The 26,487-nt window shown below is 38.3% G+C and overlaps 1 protein-coding gene across 3 annotated transcripts in view; it reads right to left on the bottom strand.

Annotated features, from left to right (window-relative positions):
• Nucleotides 1-26,487, bottom strand: part of MAST2 (microtubule associated serine/threonine kinase 2) — a 186,573-nt gene that overhangs the window by 124,852 nt on the left and 35,234 nt on the right. Inside the window, exon 1 of one of the 3 annotated variants that reach the window (XM_064720420.1) lies at nucleotides 13,087-13,409. The exons of the other annotated variants lie outside the window; for them this stretch is intronic. Coding sequence (XP_064576490.1) covers nucleotides 13,087-13,125 — 39 coding nt within the window. The 5' untranslated portion in view covers nucleotides 13,126-13,409. Of the gene's footprint in view, nucleotides 1-13,086; nucleotides 13,410-26,487 lie in introns of those variants that run through there. 3 annotated transcript variants of the gene reach the window in all.

Below are 26,487 nucleotides of genomic sequence, written 5' to 3'. Positions count from 1 at the left end.
AATGTTCAAAAGACAGTATATCCATATGATTAGATTCAACATTTAGTGCAACCTTTCGTCCATAATATGAATTTGAAACCAACTCAGACGTTTAGTAAAAGATAATAGAAATAGATGATGTATGGAACCACTTACAGGACCCAAACATGGATTTTAATATGAGAAACAGAAGTTAATGAGATCGTCTTCTCTGACAGAGCAATTAAAACACAAGAAGCATATTTCCAGAGCAATCCTTTCAGCATTTCTCTCATGGAAACTTACTCAATTATTTGGATGTAGCATTTTGTTGGTTTCTACCTATGAAGTTTCTATTCTTTTTAATTCTGTGTTTTTCCCTAAGAACTTGACAGTTACTTGATAAATCAATTTTTAAAACATTTGGTTTAGCCTGCCTGACCTTAGAAGTTGGGGTACTATTTCTAAAGTAATTTTTTCCAAAGACAAAAATTCAATAACCTCCCAGTTTACTTCACAGCAGCAATGGTGAATAACCTCTAAGCATCTTACTACTGTTAAATCTAAAGCTTCTACTTTTTCATTTTTGTTTCCATGACTTTGATTTCTGTTAAATTTACAAAGGCAAACAACTCTTAGCAGGTTGACAGGTATCTCTTTTTACTTGGGATTTCAACTGCTCAGTTTACCTGCCACTGACTCAAGAACTCATTTCACTGTAACAAGAATTAACATTGTGCATAAAGATTCACATGGGAAGGCACGGGAAGGCTCTGGACCTTCTGGGTTCTTACCATTCCCACAGCCTGGCATTTGGATTTCATCCTCCTGCTTCCCTAATTTCCTGTTAACCTCACAAAGTTCTCAATCAGCCAAAACACAAGCTCAAATATCGACTTGTCTTTTACTAAGAGCTCCATGTGTCCCCTGTGCTGGGGACTCCAGAGCTTGACACAGAACTCCAGGTGGGTCTCACCAGACACAGCAGAGGGGAAGAATTCCCCCCTTCCCCTGCTGCCCACAGTGCTTTGGATGCAGCCCAGGACACATTTCACATCATGGGCTGGGAGTGCCCATGGGTGGGGCATGTCCAGCCTCTCCCCACAGCATCCCCAGCTCCTTCTGGGCAGGGCTGCTCTGCATCTGTTACGTCCCAGCCTGGATCTGTGGCTGGGACTGCCCCAACACGTGTGCAGGACCTGGCACTTGGCCTTGGTGACCTTCATGAGGCTCTCACAGAACATTTCTGACACATTGCCAGGTCCCTCTGAATGGCATCACTTCCCCTCAGCGTGTCACCCACTCCACTCAGCGTGGTGACACCAGCAAATGTGCTGAGGGTGCCCAAATCCAACATCACCAACAAAGCTGTTAAACAGGGTCAGCCCCAACTGAGCAAACCCCTCGTCACCGGTCCCCACTTGGACATCAAGCATTGACCACAAATCTGAGTGCAACTTCTACTTCAACTTTCATTTTTCTCACATTACCTCATTTTTAATTAGGAAAGATTTCCTCTGAATTTTATTTAATATTTTAACCTTTAAAAACTAATATCCTGCTCAAATGTAATGAATGTTTATCTCTACCTTATTGCTCTCTCTCTCTCTCTTATTGCATTTTATGATCTTTACAGCTACTTTGACTCCTTTGGCTACATTTTTTAAGCATAAATCTTCAAAATGGCCTTAGTTTGGAAAAATCTTTATTCAAGCAATTAAGTACATTTTTTTATTACAACTACTACTTCAATTATATTTACAAATTTTTTTTGTCTTCATAATCAGTTTTTGTTTTCAGTTTCATTATGGTTTTCTTGCTGCTATGGAGCAGTTTAGAGCTACACAAATAACAAATGGTAGCTTCAGAGGGGAAAAAAAGAGGGCTGATTATTGAACAGTAAAGTGAGTGTTATTTCAAACAGATAAAAAATAGATACCTTGCATGGTTGAAAGACTGAGAGCAGAAACAGGATTTTAAGAGAGGCATGTTAGGTAAAAGCCTATAATATTGCTCAAGCTGTTCCAAAATACAGTGCTTAAAACCAATTTCTAGCCATAACAACTATCAATCATGATCTGTTACACTAATAATAGGATTGTATTCTAGTTTTGCTTTTTTAAAATTGGCATACACCCAAGATGAAAAGTGGCAAAGAGGTTTTTCTCCCCTGCCTTTGTGTAGTACAATATACTCCTAAGTCTGCTTGCCACACAAATATTAAAGAGGAATTCCCTTTGTTTTGTGTTCTGTCAGAACTAACTCAGTATCCCAAACTCAGTGCTTGCAGCTTTCACATATATTTGGTTCACCCATCCTTCCCTGTCCTAACCACAGCCTGTTCCACACAAGACCAATGTAAATTTATGCCTCTCATTGGCTCCTGAAAACAAACAGCATTTGTTAATTTCTTTTTTTTATAAAGTTAACAAAAGCCAAATCAACCATTCCCATAAGAGCCTTCAGCAAAGACCCAAAAACCCAGCCCAGGTACAAAGGTGGCCTCTTTTTATTTCTACAGCTAAGTATCTTGCTGGCTTGATTTTTTGGGTTTTATTTTGGTTCTTTTCCAAGAGAGCAGGGGGCTCTTGAAATACCAACAGGAATCATTTTAATGCTTTCTGAAATCTGCCTTCTAGGAGTTTAGAAGTACTAATTCCTCACCAAGAGTATTTGGGGAGAAACCAAGGTTGCCAGCTGGGGAAAAAAAAGGCAACCATTCCATTTCAAACATCCCCTCTGCTCTAAAGTGGTCAGGTTTCATTTGCACAATGCACCCTGCTGACGTTAATTTAGCAGCCCTCTAATCAAGCTCACTTCCTGAAAGAAAAGCAGAGAATACTGAAATGATGGTTGTTAAACTCCAAAGTTTTCAGAAAACAGAAGGAACTCAACTATAAAACCCCCTTTTGAGTCCCATTATAGAATATGCACAGTTCTGTCTGACTTCACCTGTGGAACAAGTGGGATCTGGAAGAAGGATCTGCACTGTGGCATAAATGACGAGTAATGAGGGGAGGCAAAGCCTCTTGTGACAAGGCTTCAATTTGCCTACAACGCAGAAATTTTTTAAGTCCAAAACCAAAAATGAATAGTTGTTTCTTGAAACACTCATTTTCACCTGATATCAGTCATGAGCACATAAAGAGACCCAAGACACCAACACAGGAGTGCTTTGTTTTCAGTATCAGGGTCTATGTCAAGGGTATTTAAAGCCATCTCACTACAGGATAAACTAGGTCACCTGAGGATTAAGGGGTAAATGAATGAAAGCCATACACCAGTCCCTCAAATAGTAAGATAATACAGCTCTTTCTGGTTGAAAGGTGAAGTTAGTAAAACCCTTTGGTAGCATTATATTGTCTGCCAAAAAACACAAATAGTAATCACTTCATCCAGTAATTCTCCTGTTAAAGACCAAGAGAACTACTGCCTCCCAGATAGAACTCACATGCCACAGTGACCAGCCTGACCTTCTCTGAAGTCACTGCAGCTTTACCACAAATGCTTTTTTACTTGATATTTTTTTTAAAGAGAAAAAATATCTTTATCTAGTGCTACACAAGGATGAAGTTATTTCTGCAAGTAATACAAGGCAAGATCTACCCCAAACCCCTCTCATTCCACTGCCTTCAATTCTATGCAAGTTATGCAAGGGATTGCTTTAAAAAAATTGGTCTTTTCAAGAAGTGTGAGTTAAGTACATGGAAAATTGGCAACTCACAGCAGCAGCATGTAAGGACCTCTACCCGCTCTCCCCCATTTAGATATGTACCTGGATTTTTCACCTGGCTACACTCACCTCCCCACCACTATCAAAGAGAAGGGACTCTGTTAGAGCACCATTTTTAGGTAACAGGTTTCCCCAAGATTGCTGCAATCCATACAGCCAGGCAAGGTACAAACTATTTCTCTTGATTCATGGTAAATCAATATTATGTTCCCAGCACCACACAACTAAATTACACCTATTGCATCTGCTGCTGAAAGCTGTATGTAAGGGCATGGTTTTTCTTTAGTATTTCATTTTTATCAGTCCCAATGGTACTACATTGGATTCTATGTTGTATTATGCCTTAACAAAAATGATTTTACTACATCACTCCATCATCTGTCTAAACTTAATCAAGCACAACATTGCTTTCTGAAGGTCTCCAGTAGTCTCATGTCCCTGAGGGGCTTTCTTCATGGTAGCCACTTTGGAAGAAAAATATCAGCTTGGCACTGTCAAACTCTCAAAATTTACAAGCAGGCAGTCACCACACAGCAAAACTATCCCAGATTATAAAATTGTTTTTAAAAAACTTCAATGTTTGCCCATTTCAGTACAAGAAGTTTTGGGTGCTATTTCATAAATAATGTTTTGAGACAAAGTGCAACAGAACTGCCAGGTTTAAACTTGGTCCACAGAGTTTTAAGGAAGGGCCTACCAAAACAGTCAACAAGCCCAGAACAGGAAGCTGCCTGACATTCACATTTGAAAGAGGAAAAGATAAAAGCTAGGAAAACAAACAGTAAATGACTGGGGACCATTAGAGAGAATAAACTGTCAGCCCACAGCCTTTGCAATCTGAAATCAATCTCAAATGTAAAATCACTCATGTCCCTGTTTAAGTCACCTCCAATCTTTTTCTTGCCCATAGCTCACCACAATCCATTCCTCTTTCCTCTTTCAGCCTTCAAATTTATCCCCATTGTTTAGGTGTTTTAAGATCCTAATTGCCTCCCAACAGGCACCTCACAATTTGCCCCCCCAGGGGATCTCTCTACCAGTCAGCACACATTCTTCCACCTTAGCCAAACTGTTCACTGTAATTATGAAAAATAAGGCAAACAATGCACATTTTTAAAAGGAGATCACTACATACACCTAAGGGGAAAAAACAGTGTAGTACTGGAAGCACTCAGAAACACTCTCAGGGCCACAGATCTGCTGGGAAGTGCTGGCCATGGGCTTGGCTCGCTCCATTTCAGACCATGGAGTCACCCCCAGCAGAACAAACCACAGCTCATGGACCAGTGGAGCAGAAAGGGCCTTTTTCACAGAATATACACCAACCTACCCCAGTGACATCTGATAGCATTTCTTTTTTTTGGCTGGCAGTACAAGTGACATTTATTAGCCTATGCTGATGTAAAACAAGTGATAAATGTCAGAGGCAATTAATATTTTCATCTTTTGAGGAAAGTAATTTAAAAGTAATTATATCAGGTTACAGTTGTTTAAGCTGTGCCATACAATAGGTAATATTTATATTCATCCTCATTCCAAACATGATTTTATCACACTAATACCCAAGAGCATTTTGAAAAAGAAACCTTTGGCTACAAAAGCATCTGTTGTGCTTCAACAATTTGATTTAAAGGGAGCATTGCTATTAGCAAAATGAGTCATTTATAGAATTGACCAGGTAAAAACAAAGCTGAACCACTTTCCATGCAGAGAATGTATCCACAGATGATGTGCTGATAACTTCAAAGTCAGGTTTCAAAGATCTCTATATATACCTCATCTCTGAAAATGAACTATAAATGCCATTATCTATTTAAGAAATTCATTCAAAGGACAGCAATGACATCTATCAGGAAGCATTCTGCATAGAAAGTGGAAGAGTTAAACCCTTAATTCACTATATTATGACATGCCTGCAGTGCAGCACTTCACCCAAAGCCCCACAGCAGAAAACACATGGGGATGCATGGAAAAATGGCCCTAATTACCTCCACACATATCAATAAAATTGATATTGGAGAACAGCTATGGACAGTAAGGCTGAATGTTAGAATAAAGACAATCAAAATCTGAAACAAACACTTTTTACTGGATCTCATTCTTGATCCTTGAAACAAAAGAAACTTCAAGGTTTAATCACACAGAAGCATTTATGTAAAATGTCATGTATTATATATTTCTACTACAGTATACAATAATTGAATTCAAGCTGAAATTAGCTTTCTAACATGGAATAGAATTTCACACTGTGAATCACAAAACTAGAAAGTGTGATTCATAGCAAATCTTTAAATAGAGATGATGATTCCAAAGCTCATAAGCCAAGTTTAAGGAACTCTGCTGCATTATTTACAGTACAAACCCAATGTTTTCACAAGATATGAGTAAAGTGAAAATTCATATTTCTGAAGCATACCTGCTTACATTAAACCTAGCCTAGCAAATAATTTTCATACCACTTGAATTTACTGTAGTTTTAGGTGGCAAGTTTTATTTTGTTTAGCAATTCTTTTGAATGTCACAGATAGCCAGGCCAGAAGTCACACAACTAAGAAAAACCTTTAACAACTAGAAACAGGAAAATTCAGTGAGCAAAATTTAATAAATATTAAGTCCACCTCCACCAAAGCCAACTCCATGTCCTCAATTACTGAACGACTATGTAAACTTTAAACATTTTGTGAAAAAGAAAGAGAGAAAGAGCTGCTAAACTATAGTCACAGATTGGAAAATTCAGAATACATCCACACAATTGAAAACAAACTACAGGGAATACCTGACCCAATCTGGATGCCAAGAGTAAAACAGTTGCATTTGCACACTGCTCTGGTGGGCAAAACCACTCTGCTATTCATGTAGCTGCTGAATAAAGCAATCCAGCTTCTTGCCTCTCATTGTTGTGCTAAGAATGCACATCAAAAAGTCTTGGGTATTCATTTCTTTTAAAAAAATCTTAAGATTTAATATCAGCTCCTTCAGAGAATAACACTGAAACACTTTGGAGTCCACAAATTACTTCATGTTTTTAATAGCAGCTCCTAGAAATTCAAGAATCACCAACCCTGAAAAGCCTATCCTGTCTTGATCTCAGAAATTATAAAATCCCATACCTTCTACAGGTCAGATAAATACTAATGGCTTGGGTAAAGCAATTTAATACAAAATAAAAGAGGACCAACTAATAAATCACATGGGAAATACTGCCACATATTTACAACTGACCTTAAATATCTCTTGACATTTTAGAGATCCTTTTCTAGGTGTTATTAAATACCACTACTCCTCAAACATTTTCTGTAATTTATGTGACTACTATCCACAATTTACAAATATTTAGAATGCAAAGATAATTAATATTTATCTGTTGAAAACACAAAAGCACTGCCTACTCCCAATGAATAGTGATAGTTTATCAAAATTAGATTTTTTCACTTGGCATGTTTTAATTAGGTTTCCTTTTACCAAAAAAAAAAAAACAAAAAAAAAACCACCACCTACTCTATACCATCCTTCAATGTGTTTGAAGAACTGAAGAGGCAACCATAACCAGCAGAACTGACAGCAGGAAAATAAAATGTGCTCTAACCAATTTCAACTTCCAGGCTGATGACATAAGCCTAGAAGCAAAATACACAGTGCCTCACTGCAGGACATTTCTTCTCATTAAAGAGGTAAGTGGGTCTGTGTAAGCAGTGAAGACTATTAAAGATAAGCAGATTAAACACCAGTTTTGCAGCATGGCAGCATTATGTTGTGTTGCTAGGCTGGAGAGCTGGTTTCCCTTTAAGATTTGGGATTTCCAGCATTAAGCAAGTACAAAATGCAGCGATGTTAACACCAGTGGAACACTCCAAGTGGCTGATGGTGAGGAGAAGAAACTCCCACTCCCTGCACAGCCACCCCTGCCACCAGCAGCAAACACCACTCAAGGCAACAAGCAAGTCCAGCTGACATGCTCAAGCCAATGAAATGTGTGAAACAGGTACTGCTGTTTATTTTTGGGAAGAATTCCTCTACCCAGCATTTCCTTGGGCTCAGGTTCACACACATACATCCATTCTTTCATGCAGTCACCTGCTAACAAAACCTTTCTTCCTGAAGTAGTAGAATATTAATTACTGGTATTTTTATCTTTCCTCACAGCCTGAAAATAAATAGTTTCGTGCAGCTATACAAGCATTCACAATGTCCTTACTGACAAACTGAAAGCACTTATTTAAGCATTAACTACAGCAAATTATCAAACCAATTTAACAGTACCCTGAAGACAGCAGCTAAATGCCATCTTTTCTGCCTGAGCAAACCATTTAACCTTTTCTCCTTGTCCATGTTTCAAGGACTTTTTATTCTGACAAGGTTTCACATTTTTGCCTTGGTACATTTTCTAGTGTCCTCAAAGTGAATGCCAGAAGCTCATGGCCCCCCAAATTTGGTTCCCTTCCCTACTCCATTGCCAAGTGGACGACAAGCACCAATCCTGAGAAACCAAACCAGTGGGAAAGTTCACATGCCCAAAGACATCACCAAAAACCCACAAGGCTTCACACCTGTCTGAGCACGATTTCTCAGTCCTACAATGAGATGTACCACACAGATTTCACAACAATCCACTTTCCCATGGGGTGACACACAGCATCCCAGCACCAGATTACAACAGACTCGTACAATGAAACTTCACAGCATTTTTCCACTGGCTTTAGTCAAAACCAGTTGCTTATGAGTGATCTAGTTAATGAATTCTAGCAGCCATTCCTCTGCAGTCAGAGTTCCCCAGCTCCCCTCCTCAGCAGAAGACAGAGCACATTGCCCAGACAGGCTGGACACCCTCAGCCCCTGCACAAGAGCAAGGTCATTTCCCTTCTCCACACAGGTAATGCCAATGCACATCCCACTCCTCCTGTCAGCTGCCAATTGTCACAGAAGCTAAACAACTCAGACTGTCTTCTTAATTAATTTCAGGTGTTGGAAATTTACCAAGGGAACAGGAACCAAGCCTAAACATAAATCTTGCTTCTTTTGGAAACCAACCTAAAAAAAAATCTTTTTCTTTAACTAATATTTTTAAAAAGAAAACTGGTATGCACTTTCTGGTATGCTGAGTTTAAAATTTCAGTATCTGAATAAATCATTTTTATTTATCTTCTCATGTTATCACCTCTTCCTCAGATGTCAGTGTACGTGGTGACTGCCTACATCATCACTGCTGGAAGCTCTTCAGCAGATATCTGACCTGTGGGCTCAGTTATGTTCCTAGTAAATCTGTGAGCAGTAGAAAATAAGTCTTGTTAATATATTTCCCATGGCAGGCTCCCCTGCAGCACACAGTTCCAAAAACTCAAATCCAAGAGACTGGTAACATCTGAAGATCATTACATATGTATGTATGCATCTATCTTCACGCTAAACTTCCTAAGGTAACTTTCAGTTTCAAATGTAGATACTAATTATTCAGTTAATGTGTATTTCAGAAGTTTTTTAACAGCAAAACAGAAAAATCAAATTTTGAGTCCCATTTAGCATCTCCCTTCACTGTGAACAACTTACAAGCTTTTAGTGAGCAATTTCTACTTTAATTTTTTATAAAAATACAATAAAAAGCAACATTCTTACTAACACCATTTTTATCAGATCTTGTAATAGCTTTGTAGCCAGCAAAAAAGGTCTTCAAGAATTCTAAAAGACACTCTTTAGGAAACAAAATTGAAGAGCTAGTCAAGTTTCAGGGTCTCTAAATTATGGCCAAAGGTGTGTCAGAGAAGGCTTAAACTGTACAGTGCAGTCAGCCTCCTATTGTTAAATATATTCAAGCTTAGAGATTCCACTGATTTTCTGATTCCCTTTCCCTATAAAACAAAACAAAAAAGTGCTCAGTCCTTAGAGTAAAATAAATCAGCTCAAGGAAAAGTCCACCAAATACTCAGATTATACTCTCTATGCCCTATTTCTCCCCTGCCCCCAGGAGGAAAATGTTAGATTTATCTCTAAAACTAATGAATTTTTCTTCTGGTGGGCTAGGAGGCATGGGGTTTTTGGTATATTATATTTTAGCCAAACATGCTGTGCAGTAGAAACACTAGCCAAGATAAGCACATTCAAGCACAGAAGTGGTCCCACAAAGTAAATTAGCTAGTTGAAGTTAGCCCAAGTTTCAGCAGAAAATGAAAGGGAGATACCACACTCTAAGGAAATATGGATGCAGGGAACTGTGGTGATAATGTCCAGCCACATGTGAATACTGCTTACATAGCACAAATGCAGAATATAAACTGTGTGCAAGTGTCTGAAATTTGGAATATCACACTCTCCATTACTTTTCTTACTTGCATTCACTCATCAGGATTTTGGGGATAGAATCTCCAATTTCTTGCATGCGTGAGAAGAGTAAAAGCACACATGCATCAGCTCCTGCAATGCAAAAGAAACCAAAACCCCCACCATTTTCTAGTGCAAGATGATCAAAATACCAGTTCATCTTCATAGGGACTCACTGGGTACTACTGCTATGATTTGCACTAAAATACCAGCTACAACAAATGTACAGGGAACAATAACAAACCTAGGTAGCCTCCTAACGTGTGGCTACATCACAATGCATTTTATGTAACACCAAATAATTAAGAAGTCCAAATACACATCTCTGTATGGAGCAGCAGAAACAGCTCCACCACTTAGCACCTGTTCCTAGGCAGTATTTTATGTCAAAAGTCCAAGTTCATTACCTAAAATGAAAGCCTAGAAATTAAAGGAATATTCCATTATTAGAAGCTCTTTCTCAGCCTTTTCTCAATACTACTGCAGAGCTACATCACACTGTGAGCATGCTATATGTGTGTGCATACCATAAATATATAAATATATACGGTTACATGTACACAGAAATCTGATTTGCCTCTCCTGGACCTTAAATTTCCACACATTTCACCACTACAAATTTGTAGACCAAATCTGTGGCACCAGACAGGATGCACCAAAAGCAGAACTGAACAAATAAAGAAGGTGATACAGAAGGGCCACGTGCCACTATATTGACTTTGCATGTATATATATATATATATTTATAACATTCCTGCTCCTTTAGGTTATCTGCTCCCTCTAGTCCACATCTAGTTCCTGCAGGGATCAGGGCTGAGAGAGTTCCCCAGGAAGACAAATTTATCACAGTGTTGGTATCACAAGCATTTCAGGTGATGGAGGTAAAAGGGAGCACAAGGCAAACATTTGTGTGCATTTAGAAAGTGCCATGTAGGGAAACATAAAGGAAACAAGATTTTCACAGTGCACTTGATTGAGTACTAGAACAGGTGCCAAAAAAAAGGCTACAAAATCTCCTATCCCTAGATACATTCAAAACCAGCCTGGACAAGTCCTTCAGCAGCCTGATCTAACTTTGGAATGAGCATTGCTTTGAGAGGAGAGGTTGGATTAGAAAACCTAATTTGGGCTGTGATGTTCATTTTAAACATCATCAACATCCAGCTTGAACTAAGAAACTAATTTTTTCATCAGTGGCCTTTCAAACTAGTATCACCCAGCTCTCCAAGGGAAGTAATTAAACATATTGCCTTGGCAATGTCCCAATAGCTCTTTAATTTTTCCTGATTTTTGAAGTTGAAATTGACTATAAAATGGTCACTTTTCCAAGCTACAATTTCTTCCAAAAATTCTACTCCAAAATACAGAGGGGAAAAAAATCATCCAGCATTAACTTCCTTTTGAACATCTGCCTTATTTCCTGATATCCTATTAGCCTATTTTCTGTTCCTGAAGCATTTTTGATGTAGATATTGATTACACCTATATATATATATATATATGCATATGCATTTACACTACCTACCCAACTGAGGAAAGACACAACACCACATCTAGACAGTAAATACTGAAGGCCACCAAAATGATGGCATTTCACCATGTTACATAGTTAAACCAGGGAAATGCATTCACATCCCCAGCAGTGTCTTCTGCTGACACTGGTGGACATTTGGTCTCCTCTAACCTCCCTTCCTTTTCCAATACTCCCCTAAAGAATTACCATGAGAACCACTCCCTGGCATGTCAAACAGATAAAACATCCACGAGAAATGCTAGGTTCAGAAAAGCCCTAAATGGCTTTAAAAAAAATTGTTTCTGTCCACAGATGATCAAATCTTATTGCTTATGAAACTTTGATTAATTAGATACACTGAAAATAAATATTAATTTATCCAAAAATTCACCCCCAAATAGTCTTACTTATTCCTATATACTCAGCTATACAGAAAGTAAATACAGCTAATTTTATGATGAGGAAATGCACTATCCTAATACACTGTCACCATGGTATATGCAGCACACTGTGTCAAGCTATTTCAGTAATACTAATAAGAAATAAATAAATAAATGAAAAGGTGAGATGTAGAACATATTCACATAAGGCAGCAATTACTTTGTAATTGCCTTAAAGCATCAGCAAGGCATGAATAGCAATATGTTAAAATATTAAATTTATTTTCCTCAAAGGAAGTTAAACAATGGGACAGACATGGTTAATTTAATAGGCAACATTCATGGTCTATAAACAATTACTTATGCTAGCAAGTATGTAATGGGCTATATACCATCCTATTACAATGAAAAGGGGGGTGGAGGGGAAGAATATGTTGCTCTCAAGCACAAATGTATTCCCTGTCCATCTCACACAAGATTTTGGAGCTCACTCACTTCCAGCAGTTTTATTCCATAAGCATCAGTTCAGTTATCACACACCACTGACACTGGCACAGACTGCTGCTTGTCAGACCAGTGCAACTCAGTCCAGCTTCCACAGCACGAACACAAAATAAAACTTCACTAGGATGTTTGGGTTCAAAACAAATTAAAGTATTTATTGCAACAATGATAGCTGTTGAAAGTAAAATATAAATACTATTTGCATAGTTGAACTGCATTCTGGTTTTGGATTACTGTGCATTTGAAGTAGTAAAGAAGCATATGTCAAAAATAAATGAGAATATTCAATCTGCTTTGACATTTAATTCTTAATTAATGCTCAAGTAAAATGGCTACTCTAAGGCAAGTCTGACAAGTCATGTAACAGATTTTTCTATGTATCTGTAAAAGTGAATACCCAAAAATAAGGTAAGCCTCATAGTTTATACTTCCCTTCTTACCATAGGAATGGTCACAAAACTATTGGATATAATCCAAGACATTAGAATATTATTTTATTACTGCATACAAAATCCTGCTTTTAATTTATAAAATATACACTAGGTAAAAACATAAAAACTCAAATTCTAGTATCATTGCTATGTTCTCAGTCAATCTGATTCACACCAAACAACTGTCAGCATTTTTATGAGACTGTCACATTACAAGCAGAAGAATAAATAAAAGAAGGCTGAAGTTACACTTACCTGCAGCCCTCTTCTTCGAAGAATACTTGAATCATCCATATTTCCACTGCTGATCACTAAAGCTCACTTGCTTCTCACTAGCTTTGCTCTCTAACTGTTAAAGAAGTCCATTATTTTCAAACTTTTCTCCCCCTCCCACTCGCCCTCTGTCCACTTGCTAAAAATAGGACATGGTCTTTCACTTGCCTGTCAGGGAGAGCTGCAGCCCAATCTCTGACTATCTCTATGTAATTTTGTCTGCCTCTTTGTGGCAGATTTAGCAGGTCACATTTGAAAAAATCTCTTCGACTTTCCTAAATCTTTTCAAGGTTGGATGTCTCACTCCCCTCATACACAAAACTGTCTACAAATATATAATAATAATAATAATCCACAACTCCACAGAAGGCCAAAGAGTGGAATTTAATTCAGATCCCATACACACGCATTTTTGCTTTATTTCAATTTACTCGAGCTGTTATAAGGGATCAGTAAGCTAAAACAGCTGCCTTCATTTACTGTGCATAATAAGCTCACAAAATCCAGGTCACATTTCCTTTAAAAAACACACAGTCATGCTAACTAAAAAAGCAATACTGTGGGCACACAGGATGATACACTGGCACCGAAAAAATACAGAAAAATCTCGCTATGAAAACCATGGAAATTTTATTTTTCCCAATTCTGAAAAATTCCTTTACTCCTTTGCAAGACAAAGCAACTGTGAGATTCTTCAGATACTGTCACACATTCTTTTGTTTCTGCTATCTCTGAGCTATGCTGGGCTCCTCCATGCAGCAGGCACGGCACATTCTTCAGCTCATTGCTGAGATCTTGCGACTCTCATGTGCTGCAGGGTCTGGAACACATGTTGCAAGTCCTGAACATTTAAGAATTCATTCATCTATTCATCACTGACAGAGCTGTCTGAAGTAGCCCTTCCCTCATCGTCATCCACAGCAAAAAGGCAGGGGGGAAAAAAGATGAAAAAGCACAGTTGAGCTGAGGCTTTTTCAGTCTGTCCTGCAGTTTCTGTTTTCCAGCTACCTTCACACAGACAACTCCAGCAAGGTCAAAAAGGGCTTTGCCCCTTTAGGTCCATAATGCCAATGCCATTTTAAAACACGAGCATACAGCATGTGTTGAAAAATAAAACAAAAATGCTTCTAGCTATACCGAACACCATTTCAGTAAAACCAAAAATCTAGGTATGTTCATCCCAGTATCATTTAAATTTCTGAGCATGTCAAAAAGCCTTTGTCCTACACATGCCCTTTCTAGGTTAAAAAGGAAAAAAGAAAGTATTGCAAATATAATGAACAACCTATTGCCGCAATGACCTTCAATATTTTAGCAGAAAGCTAAAGCAACAGATTTCATCTCCTGATAGAAGCTTAGGAAGAGAGTCTATTTATAACTTCTGAATATAAACACTGTATTTAAAAAGAACCTAACTTCTGAAGGATTTCATGAGATACACACATCAAACTTCATCGAGAGCTGTGTTTTTGAGGGGATTTCAGGCAGACATCCTCAAGTGTGCCCAGCCCGGGCAGCGCTGCTCTGACAGCTGCGAGCCAAAGGAGTCTCCGGCCGAGCACACGGGGCTGGCCGCGCTTAGAGCAGCGGAGATTTACACGGAAATCTTCAGCTCATCTTCGTGCTAAGTGACCCAGTCACATGAGCTGAACACATCATTGTAAAGTCAGCTGAAAGCAGATACAACTCAATCCCATTCACCAGGCTTTTTCCTGATCCTCGGCGGAGCGAGTGTGGTCTTTTATTGAGAGCAGCTAATAAATCCTGCGGCTGCCGTGCCTGCCTCCATCCATCTGCCGATTTACACGAGCGAATGCCGAACGAGGGCTGCAGCGCCTTTGTGCGCTCCGGAGAGGGCAGAGCTCATTTGCATGGAGCCTACTGTACCATATAAAAACCTGCGCTAGTGAAAACAACTCCATGAGCCACTTCATTTTAAAGGAACAGCATCTGCTTTTGCAAATGGGGCTGGGGAACTGCGAGCCAGCCACAAAACTCTGCGGGAGAACTTGAGGATGTGCCACCGGGGAGAACAGCGACATAAAAATACAGAATAAGCTGTTTAAAAGCATACAGGAATGTAAAATGATCATAGGACTTCACTGGGATAATGTTCATGATGGATTTCAATATAATTTCTTGCATTCTGCCATGAAGTAAGCTTCCTCAGGAAAAAATACAAAATACTAACTTCAGTTATCAGACATTAGTACCATACAAATTCTATTTTTACCTAAGAAAATCTCATAGAAACAAAACATTTTGGCATGCATGCTCACATACATTACACGCACTTTGCAGTTTATTTTAGTCTACAATAGATTTTAGAAATATTTCTATTAGACCATGAACTAGCAGGATCACTGATCTTACCTCTTCTAAAGGCACCAGCATTAAATAACACATTCTGTGAGAGGAATCAAGGCATCTTAACAATCATGCAACATCATTCCCATTGTATTCTCCTCCTATATCAACCACTAAATGAAAATGTTTCAGGCAGATAACAGTAGTATATAACCATAACTTATTTTCATAACATAACTGGAAGCATTCTTATTGGCACATCTACATCTAATCCTTCCTGGATTATTTACCGTAATATTCAGACATTGCCAATTCTCAATATGTCTTCACAAGTGACTTGTAATTGATTGAGCCTGGCATGAGTCTTGAAATACCATGAGAATCATCTGTTCTCTTCCAAATTTCAAGCTTTCTTGGGAAGGATGCTTTCAAATTGGCTGCCTGCCACACTTACCCAGTTTCTGGGGTAGAGAAGCCAAGTGGGGCTGCTGGAAAAAAAAACAGGCATGGCTTTTCCTCCAGCTTCCCTGTCCCCTTCCCTTCTTCAGTGTTTGCTTAAATGTCAGATCAAAAACCACGACCAAAAACATCACAAATGGGGCAAGCACCTTTTCTACTCTCCTGTTTAACTGTTAAGACTCATCCACCCTCTTTTTTTCTTCCTTCAGCAAAATCTACCACAGAAAATCAACGATGAAAGAAGATGGGAGAAAATACTTAGGATCAAACTGAAACAAGCAAAGGACAAATGGAATTTCAAAGCAACTCTCTGACATTGAACATTTTTTTACTAAATACTACCTTTAAAAATTTAAACTTACTCATCGTTTCACCAAAATATTACACCACCCTTAGACAGTGATTTTAACATCCTAAAAGGTCTGCAGGTAAGTCTCCAATTAGAGATGAGAAAGTATTGTACAAGGCATTCCATTAGAGCATGTATTACTGAAGGATATTAAAGAAACCAAAGGACAAAATGTAATTTTATCAATTATATAAAAAGTTCATTCTAGAAGAAAGTTCCCAAACAGTTTCCAGATGCAGGCAACACCAAGAAAGGGTCTAACAAAAAACCTATTAATAAGGGGGGGGAAAAATCAAAATAAGGAGGTCATGTAATACTTGAATCCTTTAAGAATGAAGAGTACCTACCTTAATATTCAACTTCACTAAAAAAAATTAGGAAGGGGGATTAAAGTAGGGACTTCAAGGTTGGTTAACCAACAACTTTGGTAAGTTCCTAATTCAGTTCTTCCTCCCTTCATCAAATTTACAAGTCTTGAGAAAATTTGCTTTGCTCTGCAGCAATAGGGAAAGAGAAAGGGTAGTGTAGCATTGGGATCTCCTTGACATAATCCAACCAATTCCTGTTTAGCTGCAGTGCTCTGAAAAAGCTCTGAGAAAGTTCTTAATTGAATGTTGATTTGAAGACATCAAGAAATGGAAATGGCCATGAACTTCCAGTATGTTCCTACAAGGATTAGCCTGGTAAGTAGGGAAGGGCAGTTTATCAGCTTGCCAATACTGGGGTGAATTAAACCAGGCTAAGAGCGATTTCCAAAGAAACAAAAGGAGCTACTGCTTTACACAACAGTCACATTGGGCTATTTCTGGCTGTAAAAGGCTGGAGGGGAAAAGAATCACAAGCATGGGCAGAAGTGTTTGGACAAATGCATTGAAGAATCTGCCAAAACCCTTAAAAGAGGGAAACACACTGAAGTTGACCCAGAGTCACAAACAGCTGCAAGTGTTCTGGGAAGAGACTCTGCCTTAGACACCTGCAATCAGAGATAAGGTACTGGCCTCAGCCAGTGCAACTGTTCTGTGGCTTTGTTTAAGTAAAAAGCCCAAAGGCAGTGCTTGCCCAAGACAGGAGTGTCCTGCATCCTAAAAGGCACCCAAACTCCAAAAAGGAACAAGGTGTAACAGTGAATTTGTAAACTAAAAAGTAATTCTAAAAATAGTGTGTAGGTGTAGCTATGACAGTTCAAGGAAGCTCTGAACAGACCAAGAGAATTTACACATCATAAATTTAGTGGTATTGTCTCTAGATACAATATTGATGACATCACCATGGAAAATCATGTCTGTGGCCTATATTTTGAAATTAATATTGATAAAATGAATAATCCAAAATAAAATGTTTCCAGGGTAGAAAAACATCAGTGTTATAAGACTTTAAGAACTTAATCTCCTTTAATTATCCCAGGAAAAGCCATATGTATGACAAGACATTGAAGAATATTAAGAGGACCTAGAATTTTACTTTTTACACAGTAGACAGCAAACAACCCTACTTCTCAGAGGTCTCTAGGAGGTGTCTGTGCTTGGATTCTAGACAGCATTTTATGTCTTTTGATAAGAAGAAATCTATTCTCATTCATGCTGATTCAGACCCCATTTCACTGCCTGCTACCAAAATCTATCACTTCTATGTCTTGTAGAAGAAAAAAATCTGAGAGGTCAGAACATTTCCGAGGTGAAAATGACAGGAGTTTTCCATCTATTAACTTCAGTATCATCAAAACAACAACTCTTTCAGCTCTTCTGCAGCCCACAGGTTTTCAAATAGCATCAGTGGAAGATGACCAAGGACAGACCAATTTCACAGTCAGAAAAACAATGACCACAGGAAGTCACTTAGAAGTTGTGCAATTGCACCTGTGTACAATACATTTTACTGAAATATAATTGAGAATTCTTGAATAAGCTATTACCCTATTACTCACATTTTCTACTCACCAAAGCAACTGCAAAGGGGAATAAATAAGAAAGGAGTCTGTATCTACTATATCAGAGTGCATTTACATATGCACAAAGACATATCTGTGTGGAATCACGTGGCTCATCTCTGAGCTGTGTTCAGTTTGCATACTGTACTTTCTATGCTGAATATAAACTACCTATCTGAAATTGTAATTGATATTTGCAGTGAATTTCAGGTATCACTCCACATCCGTGAAAAAACTACAAATTAAAATAAGGCAAATAATTCTGCTACGAATTCCTAGTCATTTCAGGTTCTTGGCACTGCATCCTGACATCTTTTGTGGTTTATACTGTTGCATCAGAATTGAAACCTTCCATTACCAAAAAAGCAAAACCAGTAAAGGTCATCTTGGCAATCAAATCATCACATTGTGGATCAAAAATGCATGTGCTGTCTAGAATAGCTTAAGTGAATTCAATAGCTGCACTCCTTAAATTCATAACTCCAGAGAATTTGGAGGTCCTTCCAGAGGTCCAAGTCCACTTATATTGACCACTTAGAAACTTTTGATATTTCATAATAACTACAAAAACACCATAAAGTCTCTCACACAACCAGGGCCCCATCACTGGAGATGGGGTGTGAAGGATGGCAGCACTACACAAAAGGATGATCTTGTGATGATCACCAATTCACATTTTGCCACACAAAGAGTGCTCCCATCCAAAAATCAGACTAAAAAGACCAACAGCTTTTCAATTTTCTGCAGCAAGATGCAATGGTTTTAATTACATATTGTATTATCAAGGAGTTTTTTGAACCAATGCCCTACTCTAAAATACTGAGATTCAAAATTTACATTTTTCATAATGTAAATTATGAATTTCATCATTGCTAATTCATTATAGTTTTTACTCTATTTAATCAAAACTAAAAGCAACAAGACATCAAGCTGTGGGAAACTTTAAAGCTATAGCATTTCCTTACATAACATATTGTCTGGTGGGAAAAAAAGATCACTTTCCAAAATTTTAAAAGCTGACAACTTTAGTGACATTTTTTTTAAGTCTCTGGTAGCATTTATCTGTGCAAAAAAAAATAAGCCAAATGTTTCGCTGTCAAACTGAAACTTAAGTGCTTGGGGCTTTTTTATTTATTTTGATCAAGCTGTGTTTATCTGGAGATTTAAAAATGTGTCTCTTCGAGATACGCTGACAGAATACTGAAACCAGGAAGGTTGATGAGGTAACTTGTTTTTTAAAAAAAGAAAAACAACAACTTGGCAGCCAACCTAAGGAAACTCGCCTGACAGCTTGTCTGAATTTCTTCTGGATGTCTTGCCTATTTACAAGATTCAGTTTGATAAAGTAAGACCTTTGGAGCAAAGCTGAGCATTAGCAATGAACTACAGCAGGAACTCATCCTGAGCCACCGCTTACAAGCCTTGGTCCCAGAAAAAGAAACGCTGAAAAATGCGGAAAATCCTCAAGGTTTACACACTACTCAGGCTTTCACAGCACACTGTCTGTTCCCGGTTTGTTGGGTTTAGATTCCCGGGCCAGACTGCCCCATCCCCCACATGCAATGCCTTCTGAAAGGCGGCACTCCCACTCATCTTCCATACAAATGTAAATTTGCTGCCGACAAGGCTGGAGGAAAGAGTTCATTCATCTACAGAACAACTGCTTCCATACTGTAACAGGGAGGCACATACAGAAGAGACACCAGCTTCCAGGCAGAACCTTGGCTCAGGCTAACATCTTTGGAAAGGAATCTCCAATTAAATTTCATATTTATAGAAAAAGTGGGACTCGCTATGCAAATTCATATTCTGGAGCTGAACTGCCATAAGAGCAGAATGGAAAGCAGCTCCTCTCATGCTACCTTTCAAACACAATGCCATTTTTAAAAGAAACATGGTTTTGATAGGCAGAAAAGCCTTTCTCAGTATAGGCTGCAAATTTAAGCCTGAAGAAAATATAATTTCTGTTTACTAAACATTTGATGACTACCAAAATCAAGTTTCTCTTACTTTATTATAAGACAACCCTCATGTTTCAGACATTAGGACTTAAACCTCAGCAATTAATAATTCCAATCAGAACAGCAACAAACCCAAAGCTCAAGAACTCAATACCAACTTGTGTGTTTCCCAAATGAAGCTATTGACATTTACTGAAATGCTTATGGAAACAAAGGCTGTAGTTTCAAGAATCCCACAGGAAAAAGACATTTTGAATCCAGTTAGCCCAGAAGCTATTCTGCCCTAGAAACTAGCTCTATAAAGCTACAAATTACAGATGCATTACCTCATATCTCATGCAAACACACTTACTGATAAATACTCCCAAAATTTGACTGCACACAAAGGATTTACCCCACTATCCACACCCCTGACCAGCACTGCCCTTGCTGCAGCCTCACCACAGCAGCAGTGGTTTGCATATACACACTTCCCTTTTCTGTGAACTCCTCCCAAACTTCTGCTTCCAACTCTTCCTTCATCAATAAAGCCACATTTAACTTTGAAGTACAAGCTAGACAGTTTTTATAGAAAGATGGCACTTTTCAATTAAAGAGTTGTAAGGACAAGAAATTGCAGAGGTGTGAGACCAAATCGAGCCGTATTTCACTGTATCTTCCTCCCACTTGTATCTGTTGGATATTTGTCATTTTGAACACTCATTTCTTCAAAACAAACACTTGATTTTTCATGACACAAGGAACCTCTTCTATTACACTGGTAAAATAGTTACAAAAAATGATTCACGCTGTCATTAAGAAAAAACCCATTAGGAAAAATGCCATGAAACTCAACAACTGCTTTTTCTTTAATTATTCTGCTCAGAACAGAGTCTACAGCACTGAATATATTTTTCCAACTTAATCCACATAGAATTCATTTCTATATACCATGAATTTTACCTTGGTTTCCCGCTGACATTAAAGTGCTTAAACAAGACTCCAAAGGTTGTACCATTTTGCTGCCTTAAGACCAACATAATATACATCAAACACTACCTTTGAAATAAATACTTGAAGATAAGCCAAAACATTTGGAACTAGAGGGCTTTATTCTCTCCTACTCTCCTTGTTTATACCTGACTAAGCTCACATCGATATCCAGGGAGACATCTCACAGCAGTTTTTTACTGATGGATTCTGACAGGTTTTTATTCTTCCGCTTCTGGTCTCAGACAAAACTTTGCTATTGATTTCTCACAATTTTGTCATCTCCCTAAAGTGCTGGACAAGTTAAAAGCTTTTTTATAGATATCCTTTTTTTCTGACATTTATCCACTAAACTTGAACAAAACCAGGAAGAAAGGCAAAAATAATGAATTCATTCAGGATTTCAAAGATTTACAGTACAATGATAACTTTTTTTTTCAAGTCTCACTTTTTTTCCAGGATCTGCATCAGACATCCCATTTTTATGAGTTCTTATGGTTTTTTGGTTTTTTTTTTTCATTTGAAAGCTATTTTTCATTTTAAAAAAAGAGTAGAGACATAATAGTAATTTGGCAATCTCTTGAACTTTTTTTGGTGTTTTTTAATAGAACCATTTACATTCAGTCAGGAGAGAAGAAACAGAAGACAGTACAACTGCTGGCTTAAAAGACTCACAGAATATTTCTCAAAAGAAAAGTGTGATAATAATTACTTTAAAAGGCATGTGAAAACATGTCTCCTTCCATAAAAGTAGCAGATAAAAAATGCTTGGATTTCAAATTAATAGTCAAATATATACGTTTTGCATTTCTTGATACATTTACACTTTACTCCAAATTAAATTCAAACACAAAATTCTTACATGTGACACAATACATGTCCAGAAGCAAATGTTTCAGAAAACAAATGTGCTTCATTGCTGCAGCATCTTTACAATATATGTTCCTTAAAGAATTCAGACATACTATTGAGTTACTAATGTAACATTGACCAAAACAGTTGAAATCTTTTGTTATTTGTTTAAAAAAAAATCTGAGCTCACCAGTAAAAATTGAAATGTTATTTTCATGCATCATTTGAATTGTCACCTGGGCTTTTTGTCTCTAGAAGTGACAGAGAATATCAATGTGTTAATTGAAACAAGCAGAACATAATCCACAGGACATCTTTAGCATATGTTTCCTTCCAAGGCTGACAAGAGCTTTCTTGGATTTTTCAGCACTAGAGTCTGACGTTTCCATAGTCAAGCTAAAAATATGAACAAAAATCTTACACATTTACATAAATATGTATTTTCCCAGCAGTATCTTTCCACAGGAATCAGACACGCTGTATCAGTTTTGAGACCTCGAAAAATAAAATGTGAGTGTGGTAACATTGGCATGAAAGTGTTGAAAACCCCATCCTTAAAGCTGTATTTCTCTTCATAATTCAGAAGGCCCAGAAAAATAAATCCAATCAGAAACCCAGCTCCATGATAGAACATTCTTACTGATGAAGGAGAATGAGCTAGTGGATGTAACAAGGCAAAGCTCAATACTCAAAGCTATCATAATTTAAAATTAGACATAATTATCCTTAACAAAACCAGGCACTGTGGAAAGGGGCTTTGGAACAGCTGCTCCTCTTCAATTTAAATGCTCATTTGTTTTACATTGACCTAGAAATCAGTATCCTCCTAACCAAAAGCCAATTAGATAATAGTCTGTCTTTCAAGCTTGTAGAATACTAATTTTTGTAATGTTGTTAGTAGTGAAAAGCAAAGAAATAAACTGCAGATGATGCCACAAGCATGCTCAGCTCCAATATGCACAAGCAAACCATGAGGGTTCCCTTCCCTCCTTTCTGGAAGGTCAGATTTACAGTCCAGGGAAGACATCCATCACTCCTTGTGCTGACCCTGCAGTGCAGCCCCAGGCTGGGACAAACACAGGGCACTGCAAAGGCCACCACATGGAAAGATCTTCAGTTTGCTGGAGCAGCATCCCACCACTCCTCCCACAGCAAAAGCAACATGCCAAACTGGCTACAGGGAAGTGTTTCAAAAGCTGCCCTCCCAACCTTGCCCAGAGTTAGGTCATGAACATCCATGCTCTTGCAAACAGAAGGTTGCCAGATTCTTTCATTACTGCAGTATAAACAAGCTGCTTCTTCAACAATAAGGACTAAAGATGCCCAATTTCTTACAGACTTGAGTTTGGCATTTTTTCTCCTGCTCCCTCCCATAGCCCTGACAGAGGTAACTCTGGCTCTCCTGCTCTGGTCTCCACCCAGCTGAAGACAGCATCTCCCCCAGTTATTCCAGCACTGTCATATTTGAGTGTCAACCAGTGCTGCCAAACCACAATAAACAACAATAAACTGACTGTCACTGAGAGAATGTGAGGGGGTGTCTCCCACTTGCTTTCCAGTTCTTATACTATTGCAATTACAGTTATTTTTGACATTTCTTATTCTTTTCAAGCCTGGATGAAACTGGCCAGCAGCTTGTAAGTTAGGAGGAAAGAAGGAACAATTGGAGAAACTTTGACTCCCTACTACTGTTCAGTGTTTCTGGCAGTCAGGATCATTTATACCATTATTTTCAATTTTGGTTAAAGCCAATGCCAAAAATATATATTCATCTACAGAGCTGTTCCTGCTCTAAAGAGACAAAATGATCATGAATGCCAGTTTGATTACACTTATATACAAAACCATATCATTTCTTGGTCTTCTGAGACTTGGCAGCGTCCCTAGAGAAAATTCTTTCCATCAAAGGAGGAGAGCCTTTTCTCAATGCATCCACAAAATAAGCTTCTCAGAAGGCTGGTATCACAGTGAGGCTGACAGGATCCAGCAAGAAACCAATTAACACAGGAAACTACATTAGAAAACAGAGAATTCAATTCTACCAAACCATTAGGTCTTCCTAGAAGAAGGAAACACTGACAATCATCAGTTGTAATTCACAGTCTCATGCTGCTGTTAGTGCAAAAGGTGGATGTTTCAGTATTGAAAGGAGCCTCCCAAAACTGCTGAAGTTGTAAAGTAAACAAGCCTACATTGACAGAATGATCTCATAGCAGAACACAAATGTCTACAGGCAAGGTGGAATTCAAGGCAAGGAGAAGCTCTTTCCAGAATAGTTAATGAAGCTGAAGAAACCCCTGTCTCCTTAGGTTTCCTTCGAAGTCACTGAAGTAGAAAGCAACTAAATGAAAGTGTGAGCTGCAATGGACAACAAAAGACAAACATGAAAACAGCAGCAGCATTCTAAATATACCTCTGAGTTATCAGACATCAGCATTATCAGTTGATTGTAGTTGATTTGCTCTGTCCTGTGCTCCTGAATTTCCCACGCTAGCAGCTCCCTTTCCTTCTCAGAACTGCCACCAAAGCTGCTTTTGCAACAGGAAGCAGAGGACAAGCCAAAGTCCAGTCCTGCCCAGCCAAACAAGTAAGCAGATTATCAAGGAGGTTTCAGAGCAGCTAGGACAATGTCCAAGGCAAAATAATTATTTCAGTTCTGTATCAGCTTTTCCAAAGAACAAGTAGTGAAGCATCATAGCATTAAAGAATTAATTATTGCGATTTTCATAGAAAAAAAAATGCTGTAAATAAATCACTGTGGCTTCTGAGAAGAGTTCTTAGGAGCTTTTGGATGGGAGAGGTAGAGGTTGGGCTGTTTAAATGACTGTCTCTGCTGATCAAGTAAACATGTATACATCAGGCTCTGAATTGTTCCATGCTTACAGCTTGACTGAAAACCACATTTCTAAAGAAAATGTATCTCTAGGAAACAGCAAAACTTTCTGGGTTAAGAACCTGCCAATCAATTGAATTTTTAAAAGTAGCTGTCAGAAGAATTGCTAGGGAATATGACCTTTCTATGTCAAAAGAACAGCCATGCATATAACATTAGATATGAGGAAGAAATTATTATCACTATGAGGGTGGGGAGGCACTGGCACAGGTTGCTCAGAGAAGTTGTGCATATCACATCTCTGCAAGTGTTCAAGGCCAGGCTGGATGAAGCTTTGAGCAACCTGGTCCAGTGGAAGGTGTCCCTGCCCATGGGAGGGGGTTGTAACAAAAGGGTCCTTAAGGTCACTTCCAACACAAGCCATTCTATGATTCCATTATTTGAATGGGTGACCTAAAAGTAAAGCCACTGATGACAAATGAATTCTAACAGAGAATGAACAGTGAGGTCAGCACTGTCAGGGTGATCTGAATGACCTGCTCCGTGCATGTACCGTGTTAATGCAACCAAATGGTAAATTACACCCACAGGAATTAAGATTTAGGCACCTACAGCATGAAGGGAACATCTGCAATTCTAACTCCATTAATCTCTCATGGATCCCTTTTTTCAAATACTGGTACTCAATTTGCCATTTTCCAGTCCTCAGACTATTTTAAGCAATTGCCTATACAGCACAAATAGTAGTTCACACATTTCATCTTTGAATTATTTTAAAGCTGTGTCATTATCTCCTTTTACTCACAGAATTAACAACCTACTTTGGTCTGTTCCTCACCATTCTGCTTTTCTTTTAACCATTCTTAATTTTTATTCATAGGTAGGATAGGGGAACTCTGCATTCCTCTGCTGCCTTGAAGGAGTGGTCCTTAGTTCAGTTCTGTGAAGACTATAAAGATGCAGATCTCTTCACTAATGTTCCTTGTTCTTCATGCTTCTCTTTCTAAATTGGCTCATCTTTTTGAAACTCAAAGCAGGTTGTTTTTTGACTGTTTTTAGCTTTGCATACCTCTATTTCTATTTCAGTTCTTAGGATGTTTTTTTTTAATTACCTTTAAAACCAGAACTGAGCACTGCTAAGGACACAAACAGCTCCTCCTCCCATGGGATCTTTGCTGGAGCATGATCAGTCTTATGAAACCATCACTGAACATGTAAAGTCTGCTCTCATCATGGCATGTGCCCAGTCTGCACAGAAGCAAGTAAATTCTCCCACTAAAATTTTGTTCCAGGGTGCCCATTCCTCCTTAGCACACTGCAGTCAGCATCCCCTGCAATGCACAATTAATACATCTTAATTAGACCCAAGCTTCAAGGCTTGGTGGTGTGTGCTTTGCCTATTTCAAAAGGGAGCAGACAGCAGGGGCTTTAAACATGCAGCACCACCCATCCAAAATCTTTCCCATACAGTCTGAGGACAGGATAATGGACACAGAACTGCATGTGAATGAGACAGGCAGTCCTCAGCATAGCCATGACAGAAGTTGAGCATTTTATGGGATTAATTATCTGTAAAACATACAGTATTGTAGTAATTACACTTATGGGCAGTGAAACATTATTATATGCTTCCCACTACTCTGAACTGGGGGATTCAACACAGAACAGAAGCTTATACTACAAAGCATAAGCTCAATAATATAGCTTAGGTGAAATGGAGTTAAAT

Source organism: Zonotrichia leucophrys, chromosome 8, assembly GCF_028769735.1.
Source record: "Zonotrichia leucophrys gambelii isolate GWCS_2022_RI chromosome 8, RI_Zleu_2.0, whole genome shotgun sequence".
NCBI classification, from domain to species: domain Eukaryota; kingdom Metazoa; phylum Chordata; class Aves; order Passeriformes; family Passerellidae; genus Zonotrichia; species Zonotrichia leucophrys.
This window is presented reverse-complemented; position numbering and strand designations above follow the sequence as displayed.